This window comes from Prionailurus viverrinus, chromosome A2, assembly GCF_022837055.1.
Source record: "Prionailurus viverrinus isolate Anna chromosome A2, UM_Priviv_1.0, whole genome shotgun sequence".
NCBI classification, from domain to species: Eukaryota; Metazoa; Chordata; class Mammalia; order Carnivora; family Felidae; genus Prionailurus; species Prionailurus viverrinus.
Genome location: NC_062562.1, coordinates 2,790,865 through 2,804,292, shown reverse-complemented (window position 1 = coordinate 2,804,292; position 13,428 = coordinate 2,790,865). Strand labels below are relative to the sequence as shown.

Below are 13,428 nucleotides of genomic sequence, written 5' to 3'. Positions count from 1 at the left end.
AACCGCGGACACAGTTGGGCGGAGGGGTCTTCTGGGGGAGCTTGGACTGGATGGTTGGACTCTTGGTGCCAAGAACGCTGATGCCTGTGATTCAGACACACCCGGAGAGAACTCTTTTCGCCTTTGATTCGTTCACTCGTGGCCAAGAAGCATTTGGGTCCAGGCCTGTGATTCAGACACACGTAGAGATGTTCACTCAGTTTTGTTTAGTTATGAAAACGGAAACTTTGATCCAGGCCTTTGATTTCAAACATACTTGTGGAGACCTTTGCTTCGTTTTTATTTACTCCTAGGCGTTCAGGTATTTTACCGAGGTCTGCGATTTTAAACGTAAAGATGTTAGGGCAGCTTCATTTACTTGTGACAATGAGCATCTGTTCCAGACTTGGGTTTTCAGGTATCCTTGGGGGAAACGTTAGCCTCATTCTCATTTACTCATGGGCACTGTAGTGTTTGATCGAGGCCCGGGCTTTCGTATATTCCTGAGCAGTTGGCGTTCATTTTTATATATTGACGGGGAGCTAGGTGTTTGATCTGGGCCTGTGGTTTCAAACATAGGGGAAATCAGCCGCATTTTCGAACCCTCATAGGCATCAAGACCTTTAGTTTGGGCCTGTGATGTTCAGTATGCTTGAGAATTGGCTTCTTCTTTACACTTTTATTCACTCCCAACCAACAGATTCTTTGATCCTGGCTGGTGGTTTTCAAACACACGTGTGGCGTTGCAGCCTCAGTTGGTGGGCATTAGGTTTTTCATTCAGACCTCTGATTTCAGACACTTGAAAAGTTTCCCGTTTTAGCCCACGCGTATGACGGCCATGGCCCTGGGACCGTACGTGCAAACACACTTGAGGAAGTTCGCTTCATTACCCATCAGCACCAGGGTCCTGAATCCAGGCCTGTGGTTCTGAGATTTATTTGGGGGAATCCAACCGCGGGGAAGATTCAAGCTCCTTTTTAATCAGTTTCCGGGACGGGAGGCTTTTGAGCGAGGCTTTTTGATTTCAAACATACTTGATGTGTATCAGTCTCAACATCCTTTCCCCTTAGCTGATGCGAGAGGCAACCCAGTCCTAAGCGTCCAGTGCTGCCTTGTCTCTGTTTATGGGCGCCGCAGGCTTTGGGACCTGCCGTGTCAAACACACTGGAGGAACCCAGACCCATGTTCGTTTACTCATGGGCACACTGCCTGAACCAGCAGAGCAAGCAGCAGCTTCCCGAATGTGCACATATCCTGTGGCCGCCCCTTCGGCCCCAGGGTCTTTCAGATGACTGCTGTGGGTTGTGAACGCCAGCTCAGTCTCCCCCACCCTCTGCCTGGAGCGCCTCACTCCGCGCTTTTGCAAACACACCTCCGTGACCCGGACCTCCCCGGCGTCGTAGGCGTCGTAGTTCGAGGCGGCGGTCTCTGCCCCGCGTCCGCCCGCTTTCACAGAAGGGGAGGTTTGCAGGAGAGCGCAGTGTGTTCAGGCTGGTGTTGGGCGAGGCTCGGGGTGGGGGGAGATGAGCCAGGTGAGGCCCCCACCTCCGCACTCCCCCACCCCCCAGGGTTTCTAGGCTAACTCCTGTCTTTTGTCTGCCTCTCTGGCCCAGACAGACCAAGAGACGGGCCGGACGGGGCTCTGGGACGGCCCGCCCAGCCCAGGCCCGGGCCTGCCCTGACTGGCCCGGCTTTCTCCCCTCTCCCCGCAGGGGCCCTGCAGATCGAGAGCAGTGAGGAGACGGACCAAGGCAAATACGAGTGCGTGGCCACCAACAGCGCTGGCGTGCGCTACTCCTCACCCGCCAACCTCTACGTGCGAGGTAGGGAACGCCGTATCCAGGTCGAAGGCAGGGACCCGTCCTGTCCTGTTCCCCCTCCCTCCTTGGGCTCACAGCCTCCGGGCTCCCCTGTTCCCTGCAGACCCGAGCAGGAGGGCCCCCGCCCCCACCACCACCGCTGTACCCCCTGGTCACGGCAGGACCTCGGGTGAGGGGGGCATCCCTCTCTGGGCCTCAGTTTCCTTACCTGTCAGACGCAGGGGGGGTTGGGCAGCGAACCCCCCCCCACCCCCGTGCCGGTGACGCACACCCCGTGGGCGGCAGGACCTGGTGGGGAGGCAGGAGGGAACGGGGCAGGGCCGGGGGGTCGGTCTCGGGCCCACGGGGCCAGGGGAGCCTGGAGGCCTCTGCCCCGCCCCGCCCGCCTGCCCGCCCACCCGAGTCGGCTTCTGTGGTGTATCGTGCCTGCCCTCTGCTGTGTGCTTGCTTTGCTTCTCCAGACTCCGTGGCCTCTCGTAGCCCCCCCCTTCACACCCCGCCCGCCCCGCGCCCCCACCCCCCCCAGCGCCCTCCGTCCGAGAGCCAGGGAGGGGTCTCTGAGGCCCCGCCCCCTCGCCGGTCCCTGCACCTGCGGCCGTCCCAGAGCCTGGTGCCCTTCGTCCCCTAGTTGGCCCGGGGAAGGACGCGTTTCTGCCCCAGCGAGGCCAGGGCCACGGCAGGCACGCCCCACCCCCCCCCCGCGCCCCGCCCCGCCCCCACCCAAGGAGGCCGCGGGGGGCGTCTGCACGGACTTCCTCCTGAGCCCCTTGGGGTGCCCTCAGAGGCGCCGGGGTGGGGGTGGGGGTGCTCCCCTTGTCCCCGGGGGCCTCTGTCGTCCGCCCCTCCTCTTATCCCCGCGCTGGTTCTCTTCCGTTCTTCCAGAAATTTTAATCCGCTCCCTCCTCCACCGTTTGCCGTCCTCCCTTTCCCGCCTCCCGGTGGCTGTTTCTGATCCGATCCGTGGTTTCTAGAAACAGCCGCTTCTGCCGGCAAACAGGGCCCCCCCCCCCCCCGTTCAAACCCGGGGGGCGGCCCCGATTGGCTCTGCAGGCGTGGCCGCGCCCACACCTCTCCGGGCCTCGGTTTCCCCCGATTGAGGCACCAAGCGCCCGGCGTTCCCCGGGCGGGAGGCTGGGTGCTCCCCCCTCCCCTCCCCCCACCTTGGTCCCCATCGGGCACGGCCCCCCACTGGCCCCGAAGCAGCTCCTTGGTTATGCACCTGGGGGGTTACGTCTTGTCCCCGAGGAGGAGGCCGCGCGGGGGGCGGGAGCGGGGGCCGTGGGCGCGAGGGTGGGCAGGGTGACCCACCGACCCACTCCGCCACGGCACCTCTGGTGAGTTGTCTGGCGCGTCCACGACTCCAACTGACTGGTCTTCGTCTAACCTGCTTATTTCTCTGCAAACACCTGGGATGGGGGTTTGTAAGTCGGGCCGCGTTTAAAGACAGCGTGGACAACAGGCATGGGGCGGGGTGGGGGGGGGGCGGGGGGGCGGCCTCTAGCGAGGGTGCGACGAGGGAGGGGGACCCCCGCGTCCTCAGCCCCCTGGAGGTGGGGTCCCCAGCATGAGCCTCCGATCTTTTGGGGGTCCAGCCTCCCAATCTCTGCCTGGGTCTCAGACGCTCCTGAATTGAATTAAAAAAAAAAAAAAAGGAAAAAAAAAAGAATCGTGGAGGACAAATGTAGATCTTATGTGTGGAGCAAAGGAAAAAAGGTCTCATTGCTGTTCGTTTTTATTTTTTAATTTTAGTTTTTCTTTTTGGTTTAAAGAAAAAACAACAAACGTGCAGCTTTTAGCCTTGAGAAGTCCTCTTTTTACTCTCTGTATCTCCCCTATTTTTTCTCTCCTCCCCATGTCATTGTGTTCTGCATCAAACCCCCTTTACATCCCTCAGAGCTTCGAGAAGGTTGGTGTGTTTTTTTCTTTTTTACTTTCTTTACCCACATTTTTACATTCCGAACGTGACACGCGCACACACACGAAACGCACCCAGACACGCACCCGCGCGCGCGCACACACGGACACGCACACACAAAACGAAAAAGACGGAATAACGAACCGTAAGCGCAAAGCGGACAAAAACAAAACAAAACAAAACAAAAAAAACCGCCAAGCGAGAGCAAAAACCCAGAAAGACACGAAAATCTCAGCCGCGCCCAGCCCGGCCTAGGGCCGGCCGCACACATGCGATGCTTGCATTGTGGTCGCCTCTATGCATCCGTTGGTAATGTTGTTGCTAAGTTTTTTGCACCCCTCGTCGTCATGGTAACTTGGGCCTGATGCATGCTGGGAGAATGTAAAAATTTCTCTGCATGCCACTCTTGTCGGTTTGGTGAATTCCCAGCGCCTTCTGTTGGAGTGTTTCTCGTCTCCCGTTCTGTTTTCTTTCTCCTTTGGTTTTCTTCGTATTTTCTTTCTTTCCTTTTATTTAAGTATTATTACTATGATTTGGGTTTTGTTTTGTTCTTGGGGGGGAAAAAACCGATCCGTTCGTTTTTTTTTCCCCCTCCCATCCCCGTTCGCCCCGTCCCCTTCTTCCCCCGGAGCGTTTCGTCTTTGGTTCTGTCTCGTGTTTCCGTGCTATTTGGTTTCGGTTTCTTGGGCTGAGCTGTTCTGTGGTTGTTCCCCAAACGCATTGTGATTTAAAAGCCAGTGTTCCTGTCCCAGCTACCATCCAGGAGGGCGGGTCGGGGTCCCACAGCTGGGATGCTGGGGCAGAAAGTGACCGCCCGGGCTCAAGGGGCACAAGGGAGGTGGCATAATAGATGCTGGGGGTGTGTGAGGAGAGCAGCCCAGCTTGCCTGCCCTCGCTGGACAGCCCCCTTTTACCCAGAGCTGGCGCCCTCAGCCCCACACCGCAGCCATGTCGGAAGGGGGCTTAAGCGGGCACGTTCCCGTCTTTCTGCCTCGGCGTGAGACCACCTCCCCGCTCTCCCAGGCAACCCAGAAGGCAGGCCTTTGAAGCACAGCTAAATGGGCAGCCAGCATTTTGAGATCCACGTGGCGGCAGTCCAAATGTGAGGAGTGGCTACCTTAAACTGGAGCGTTCTCCCGAAGCGATGCGCGCTCGGCACGTAGGCAGCGCTCAGAATGGCAGCTGTGTGATGACGTTCCCATCCTGGCTGGGCACGAGTACAAAACTGCCTGTCAGCAAGTGTAGCGTGACCGACTTTGGAAGAAATACTTGGCCGCTTATCCCCCGCCCTTCAGTGCTATGCCTCCGCCTCCCAGGCGGTGTTGGCCGCTTCCTCCACACCTCCCCCCACCCCCCCCCCCCCCCCCCGGCTCTGGGCCCAGTCACAGACGTCTTGTCCAGCAACACAGCACGGTCACTTTCTGAGTACCTGAGCATCAGAACTGTGGAATTCTGGAGAATCCCAGGGGAACTTTGGACGTAGCCTCTCCCCCTCCCCCTCTGCCTCCCCTGCTCTCCCACTGCCTGCATCTCCCTCTCTCTCTTTCTCTCTCTCTCTTTCTCTCTCTCTCTCCGTCTCTGCCTCCCCCAGTCTCTCTCACTCCTGCAAACCTTCAGAGATGCACACTCCTGTCTGCTCCCTCCCTAAAGAAAGGCAAGCCCTTGAGAACACTACCCCAGCCCCAAATAAAAACTCGATTTAGATTTCTAGCCCCTGCCGCCCCCCCCCCACCCCCAGCTGCCTACCCAACAACATAAGTGGAAGTTGAGAGAAGAGGCCAGCCTGTTGGGGTCACCGGTTTTTCCCCTCTTGTCCCTCCCCTTGGCCAAGTTGGCCAGAGGACCTCAGGCGCAGTGAGAGGAGATTGGTTTCTCCTGTCTCCTTTTTAACCCAGTGCGAGAGCTACCCGGCCGACCCTCAGAGGAGCGGGTCTCCCAGCGCCTCCACCAAAGCTGGGTCCCAGTGAATTCAAACCGAGGGGCGGCAGAGGGTCTTGGGCTCCGGCCAACCTGGATTCAAAGCCTGCCTCTGCCCCTCCCTGACTGTGTGACCTCGGGCCAGTCACCTGATCGCTTGGGGTCCCATTGATCTGAACCGGAAGGATCCTTCCTGCCCCGGCTCGCACGGTAGTTGGCTTGGCGGAAGGGTCCGTTGAGCTAATTAAATGCTCGAGTACGATCTGAGCAAGTCCCTTTCCTTCCTTGGGGACCCCACTTGCCCCATCAGGTACTTACTTCACAGATCCGCTGTTTGGGGAAGACGGCCGTGGTAAACCGCTTTGAAACGACTTGCAGGGCAGAAGCCAGTTCACGTGCTCAGATGTCATTTTTCACCGGTGCCTTTCCTTTTACGTTGTTGCCAGTGCAGAGCTAGCTGCAAGGATTCTGTCCCCCCAGGCCTAACTCCCATTCATAGTTAGCCCGCTTCTGCTGACCCTCGGTGGTTCCGGGGGCGGGATGTTCAGACCACGTCCTTCTCCTCTTGAAATGGATCTCTGAGATACAAAGGCCCAAATCCAAACCAAGCCCCCGTCTTTTCTTTTTTTAATACAGCCAGCGTGCCCCTTCCAGAACCCCCCCTAGGGAGAGCCGCAGCTTAGGTTTTTGACAAGGCGGCGAGGTGATCAGATGACATTCTCTCTGGCTGTGAATTTTCTTGCTTGTCTCTTTAACGTCAGCCTTCAAGGGATCGCTCAGTGGCTAAAGGTGGTGTCTTTAGCGCTTGGTTCATCGAACCCACGGTGCACGGGACCCAGTTAAATGGTGTGCCACCCTCCTGGTGTTGTGAGAGCTTGCGGGGAGAGCCCTCTTGGGGAAGATCGGCTCGCCTTCCAGGCACTCAGGATATCTTTAGGGTTTGGGAGGAAGTCAGATGGGGCTGGGATAATTTAATGACAGGTCTCGAATGCTGAGCTGAGAAACTAGGACTCGATGCCCAGTGCCCGTGGGGGGTCTGGATTGCCCCGATTTCTCCTGTTCTTCAGAACTCTGTGACCCGTCCCCAGGCCTTTGCAGATCAAACCATAGCATGGAATTTTATGGGACAGGTTGTTCTTCAGGTTAAATTTCTGACACCCAAGCCGCGTCACTGCTGGATATGACGCCTAGGTGTTGTCCTTACCTCCTGGATCTTCCCCCCCCCGGCCCCCCTGAAACAGGAGTAGATACAGATACTCGGTCTGGAAGCCCCCTGAAATCCCCGTATCTCCAGAAAGATTCCCGTTGGGGCGTGTTGTTGAGTTTCCTGGTCCCTGCTGATCACGCCTGGCCGTGCCTCCCCCTACCCTGCCCCCGAGGCCCCTGACCTGACCCCTTCTCATCCCACCCTCATCCCCAGGGGAGAGGGGGCGCCAGGGTGGGGAGGCAGGCTTCCTCTGTTTGGGCTTGGCGGGCGGCAGGGAGGGGGCGTTCCGCAGGAACACTGAGCTCTCGAACCTCTCGCCTGCTGCCTGCCTCACACCCTTTGCATCGCTGTTTCCTCTGTTTTGGCGGTTGGGGGGCGGCGGGGGGGGGGAGTGAGGGGAATATTAGATTACACCTTGTCGTCTGGAAAGCCCTGCATCTCTGGCGGTCGCAGCGAGGGGTGGCAAGGAAGTCATTCAATTGGCAAGATGTCAACCCATTTTCTGCTAGAACCAAACAAAAAAATTAAAAAAAAAAAAAAAAGGGACAGAGAGAGAGAGAGAGAGGGCACCAAAAAAAGGAAAATCAATGTCTGCAGTACAGCAAAACATCCAGCTAAAAACGCTTAACAACTTGCCGAGGCCGCTGGTCAGCCCGTGGGCCGGGGTCCAGCCAGGTCCCTCCGGGCCTTGCACGCTATCTCGATGGCGGAGGGAGCTGGTGGTGGGAGGGAGGAGGCAGGACTGTGCAAAGGGGACAGGAGCAGAAAGACGCCCAAGGCAGGCCACGGGGCAGCACCCCCGCTCCCCGGGCCACAGGCTGGGGTTCCACGGAGGGGCTGAGAAACGGCTTTGGACTCGATGGGACTCGGACCCCCCTCTCTTCCCTGGACAGGTGTAATCTAAGCTTCAGTAAACCCGTGGAGGCTGCAAAACTTCTTGGCATCTCTCCCCCCACCCTCCCCACCCGCGCCCTCATTTTGGAGTCTGGAGGAGTAACCCGGTGGCTTCTCTGACCCCAAAATGCCAGGCAGAGCTCTCCCTCCCCTCCACCCCCCACCCCCCCCCCCCACCTTGGAGCTGCGGCTTGCCGAATCGTTGAGATGTCTGACACTGTTGAGTTCCCTACCTAGTGCTGCAACCAGATCACCTCACTTTTGAGTTTTCCCTCACCCCTCCCCACCCTTTCTCCCCTGAACCCACCCCCACCCCCTTTTGGTTTTTGAGTTTCTGCCTCTTCCTGCCTGGGGGAGGGGTCGTCTCCCGGTTGCTTTGACGGTTTTTGAGTTGTTTTTCCATGTGAATCGGGGTTTGAAGCGACCCACCCCCCCCAACCCGCCACCCCCCACCGCCCACCCTCCTGACCCCCTCACCCATGCGGGTCCCCCCCGCTGGGACCCCCGGCTACTCGGTGACGAGAAGAGCTGGAAACGAGAGCCAGCTGGAGCATGCTGAGGACCAAGGCTGGTGTGGTCCCCTTATAACCTGCCTGGACCCTCCATTCAGGTCGGTAATTGGGGGCGGGGGTCCCGCGGGGCCACTCCGTCCTGTGGGCTCTGCACCCACGTTACTTTCTAACCCGCACCTCAAGCTTGCAGCCAGGGGTGGAAAGATGTCGTGGGTGGGTGTCCGCACCAAACTGGGCAGAACACAGTGTCAGCCACCCCGCCCTTGCTGGCTGGGAGGTTGCCCAGAGGCCTACTGAGGCATCCCCCCCCCCCAGGGGGTTCTGAGCCACCTAGTGCCAGTGGGCATGATCCTCCCCAAACTCGTGGCAAACCAGCCCTCTTCCTCCACAGCACACCCTTAGAAGCAGATGAGGTAGATGAGAAAGCATGTAGGCAAAGGTTCTCAGCCGTCAGCCTTCATAGCACCTTGGCACATCCATTTAACTGACGGCTGCTGGCCATGTTCGGGGTCGTGAGCACTGACACGACTACTGCTGACCAGTGCCCTTCCGCATGGACTGACCTATCACAAACGACGCGTACAGCAGGTCTTTTACATATTGGAGATAGCATGCTTTGTCCGTGCTTTTGAAAAAAGTCAGAGGTACCTTCCAAGGCTCCCCACGGGGAGATATTTTAAGATGAGTTCAGATGTGTATGGGGTCTTTGGGGCAAGATATTGAGCCTTACACGGGGATAAATTTGGCTCGTATGTAACCTTTAAATCACAAAGCTGGCTCTTCCTCCCTTTGACGTTCTCATAATCCCTTTCGATATGGGCGTCTTCCTAATGGCTCCTGGATGTTTATTATGATGGCTGCTGGGTAGCATTCAACTGGTGGCCACTGGTTACTATTCACTTGATTGGAATATATAGGTGATGAGGTACTTTTGCCCTCTTTGCTGCCCCCCGGAAGGTAGAGACATGAGTTGAAAGAGCCAGGTGCCAAGAAGAGACACCTACCTGGCTGCAAGTCTTACCACTTAGCCATGGTGAGACAAGACCCGCTTTACCTGAGAGGCAGGGTCCAGGCATCCCTGGCTTGGAGCTCTGGTCCCACCAGTTCCTTTGCGCCCTCCAGCTAGCCCTGTCACTTCTCTGAGCCTCCAGTCCCTCATCTCCTCTGCCACACAAAGTTGGAAGGGATAAAACGTGATGGGCATTTGATAGAAATTCTGTTTCCTTTTTAACTAATCCATCCCAAACCCTGTTGAGGTGGAGAATCTAGTTGACCTCCCTGCCCCACCCCCCACCCTGGAAGGCCGGAAGGGATCTTCACAGGCCCCTCGCCCAGGCTGAGTACCTTCTGTGTGCTGGGGTACGCCTCAGTCAACTTCATGGCCGCCTCAGCGTGTCCCCAACTGCCCCCATTTCATGGGTGGAGAAACCGAGGCTCTGGGAGGATGAGGGGCCTTCCCAAGACCACAGGGCTTTTTCACCCACGTCACCGTCTCCCACCTCTGCCTGGAGAGGTTTTCTGGGAGGTTCTGAGGTCGTGAGGGATTGCCTTGCTGTGTGGTCAGCGAGTCTGTGATCAGGGCTGTTCGTTGAGCCCTGACCAGGGCCAGGGTGTCCCCGAGAAGTGGGGCCGGGTTGGTTTGCCCCGAAGGTTCTTTCTCTGCGAGGATCTCCCCTCCGTGGCCACCTCGAACCCTCAGCCAGGGCTCCTGGGAGCTGGGCGGGCAGGCCAGACCCTGTGTTCTGCTGGGGGCGGGGGGGCACCTCCCTGGGAAAGCCACAGCCCTCCTCCCTTTCAGACCCCGATTTTCAGCCCCACATTCATTCCATGTGTTTTTGTTTTTGTTTTGTTCTTTTTTTTTTTTTTTCTTTTTTCCTTCTTGCTTTTGGGGGTTGTGTTTCCGAGGGGATTTGTTGTTGTTGTTCGGTTGGGGTTTTTTTTTTTGTTTGGTTTTTTTTGAGTTTTGTTTTTTTTTTTTTTTTTCCTTTTTTCCGCTTTGTTCTTTCATTTGTTTCTCCTGGTTTTGCTTTGGACGTCGATGCCGTTTTCTGTCCTTGATTAATTAGCTCCCCACACTCATCCCCCATCATGTTCTGTTTCCATGACAACGCAGCGTCGGGCATCCCGCTCGTGCCTCGCTGTGGATGCCGGCGGCTGGCCTGGACCGCGTCCGCTGGCTGGCCAGACCCCGTTCTCCCCTGACTCCCCCCCCCCCCCACCCTCCACCCAGCCCTGCCAGAAAGCCACCCCCCCCATCTCAGCGCCCCGCCCCTCACCCCCAGTCCGTCTGCATGGCCCCTCTGTCTCCCCCCACCCGTACCCCCCACTCCCCCCCCCCCCCAGCGATACCTTCTACGGCCTCCATCCTGTCTCCCACGTGACACTGGACTTTTCGTGGGGCTTCCTTTTCCGAAGGGCTGCCGCTGCTTTGCTCTGCCTCCCACCCCCACGGAGCTCCCGCCTCCTCTTTGCCTCCATCCGGATTCAGGGAGCAAGGGTTGGGACTTCCAGCTCGGAACCCCGGGCTGGAAGAGCGGGAACCGGTTCCCCCCGGAGCCCCCTCCTCTGTTAGGGCAAGTCAGGCCCCTGCCAGCCACCCCCTGCCGACGGCAGGTGACATCAGGCGGGACAGGGTGCCAGACGTCACTTCGTGGCCCCGTGTGGCCTTGTCGAGCCTCCAGTCTGTCATCTCTCTAGTGCGAGACAAGACCCCTTGACCCACCCGAAGCTGGGGACCCACCCACGTGGCTTGAGGTCCCGAGATTCTTAGCCAGGGACGGCCTCTTCCTGGCTCCAACGATCTGCTGGGTCAGCCCAAGTCCTTCGGGCTGCAGTTAGTGACACGGCTCCTGGGGAGCAGCCACGCCTTTCTGGAAGTTCAGGCGTCCCGTTAGCATCCGCGCCCTGCCCCCGCCCCCACCCCAAAACCCGTCCAGCTTCCGAAAATGGAGCCCCCGAAATGCTTCCTGCCGCCTTCACGGTCCGCGAGGTTGGGACAGAAGGCTGCACCCGCTTCCCCGCTGAGAAACGCACAGAACATGTCCCTGTTTTCTCAACGTTCAAGCTCATTCCCTCGTTTTATTATTATTATTATTATTATTATTATTATTATTAATATCCTATTCTGCCAGGGCTGTGATGTGACAATGTGACAAGTCACATTGGGTCACATCCGCTAGAATTAATATGCAGATTGCAGTGGGCCCCCTCCTCCCTCCTCCTCTGTCTCTGCCCCCCTCTCTCTGGGCCTCTCTTCCTGTTCTGTCTCTCCCGTGGCTCCTGTCTCTCGTCTCTGGCATCCACGAATGTGCACCGAAGGCCCCTGAAACCAGGCTTCTTCCTTGCATCACCTCTCTGTCCCTCCTTCTGCCTCTCTCTTTCTCTCCCTCTCTCTCTCTCTCTCTCTCTCTCTCTCTCTCTTTTCCTCTCTCTCTCTCTCCTTCTCTCAACCAACCTATTTTGCATGCTGTTTGTGATTCTGAGAGCTGCATCTATCGATGGAAACTTGTCAGATCCGACAGAAGCTTTTAGAAGGGTTTCTATACCCCAAAACCACAAAAATTTCATTAGAGTTTCTCATCTTTTCCTTGAGGGCCCCCCCCCCGGGAAGTGGGCAGGGCCCCCGAGTCACCGGAGGGGACGAGGGTGGGGGGCCGAGGTCCCGGCCCCCTCTGCCTTCCAGCACCGCTGGTTTCCGTGACCTCCCTGCTCCCCGACGTCCTCAGAGCCCCCGCCACCTGCAGCCAGAATCTTCCGAAGCTCCCCGCTTGGGAGAGCGGGTGGAGGGGCTGCTCCCCGAAGCCACGTCTGTCAGCAAAGATGAGAAACAGCTGATAAATTTTTGTGTTCGTAACTGTGCTGTGACCAGCCACTCTGGTCTCTGAAACCCTGTTGCTATGGAATAATGCTTTGTGTCTCTTTTATTATATATCGATATATCTCTCTATATATTGTTTGTGGAGTACCTTCCTTTGAAGTTTTTGGTTTCTTTGTGTTGGAATTTGCTTTTTTAATTTGGTTTTTTTCTTTTCTTTTCATTTGGAAGAAAAAAAAAACAACTTCAGCTGGGGGGAAGGGAACAGCCTTGTTTATATTTAAATTGTTTTCCGCTTTTTTTTTTCCTTTTTTTCTTTCTTTCTTTCCTTCCTTCTCTTTCTTTCTTCCTGCTTTTCTTTCTTTTCCCCTCTGCATCCCGTCTCCCCACCCCCCACCCTGTGCATCTCGCTCCCACCCGCCCGCCGCCCACCCCCAGTCCGCCGCGTGGCCCCGCGATTCTCCATTTTGCCCATGAGCCACGAGATCATGCCAGGCGGCAACGTGAACATCACCTGCGTGGCCGTGGGCTCGCCCATGCCGTACGTCAAGTGGATGCAGGGGGCCGAGGACCTGACGCCCGAAGACGACATGCCCGTAGGGCGGAATGTGCTGGAACTCACAGACGTCAAGGACTCGGCCAACTACACGTGCGTGGCCATGTCCAGCCTGGGCGTCATCGAGGCTGTGGCCCAGATCACAGTGAAATGTAAGTGTGGCCCATGGGGCACAGGGAGGCCGAGGTCATCCCTGGGCCCCGGGCCCCGGGCACAGGTCAGGGGTCCAGGTAGAGAGCCTTTGCGTTACCATTCCGGCTTTGGTCATTCGCGGCTGGGAAGGGGACGCTTGTTTTGTGAATAGACGTCTATCGGTTTTCCATTATCCTGGGCCCGGCCCCGCGGACTGAGGCACGGTCTTGTGCCGAGCAGAGAGCCCGACGTGTGACACGCCCAGGCAGCCAGACAGCCACGATACAAGCTGATCAGGACTGTGATGGGGACCGTGTGGCCCTGTTCAGACCCCCCAGAGTCGAGGGTCTCACCCCCCTCCCCCCGCCCCCCAGAAAAGTTAGGTCAGAGAAAGATTAAAAGTTGAACAGGAATGAGCCAAAGAAGATGAAGAGTGTTTCTAAGAAAAGCAAACAGCCTGTGGAGACTCAGAGAGCTGGAGCTGGGACAGGGGACCGCGGGGGTCTCCTGATGGCTCAAGTTTGTGATGAGATTCAGAGGAAGGTGCCCCCAGATCGTTTCCTAGCTCTAGAACAGGGGCCAGCAAACTACAGCCTGCGGGCTGAATGTGGCCCTCCCCTTGTTTTTTATAAATAAAGTTTTATTGGCACATAACCACACCCAGTCATCCATGCTTTGTCT

General features: G+C 57.4%; 1 protein-coding gene across 1 annotated transcript in view; it reads left to right on the top strand.

The window, feature by feature from the left end:
• The window catches only part of PTPRS (protein tyrosine phosphatase receptor type S), a 92,629-nt gene that overhangs the window by 50,375 nt on the left and 28,826 nt on the right, over positions 1 to 13,428 (top strand). The window contains 2 exon segments of the mRNA XM_047842608.1: positions 1,693 to 1,803; positions 12,498 to 12,767. Coding sequence (XP_047698564.1) covers positions 1,693 to 1,803; positions 12,498 to 12,767 — 381 coding nt within the window.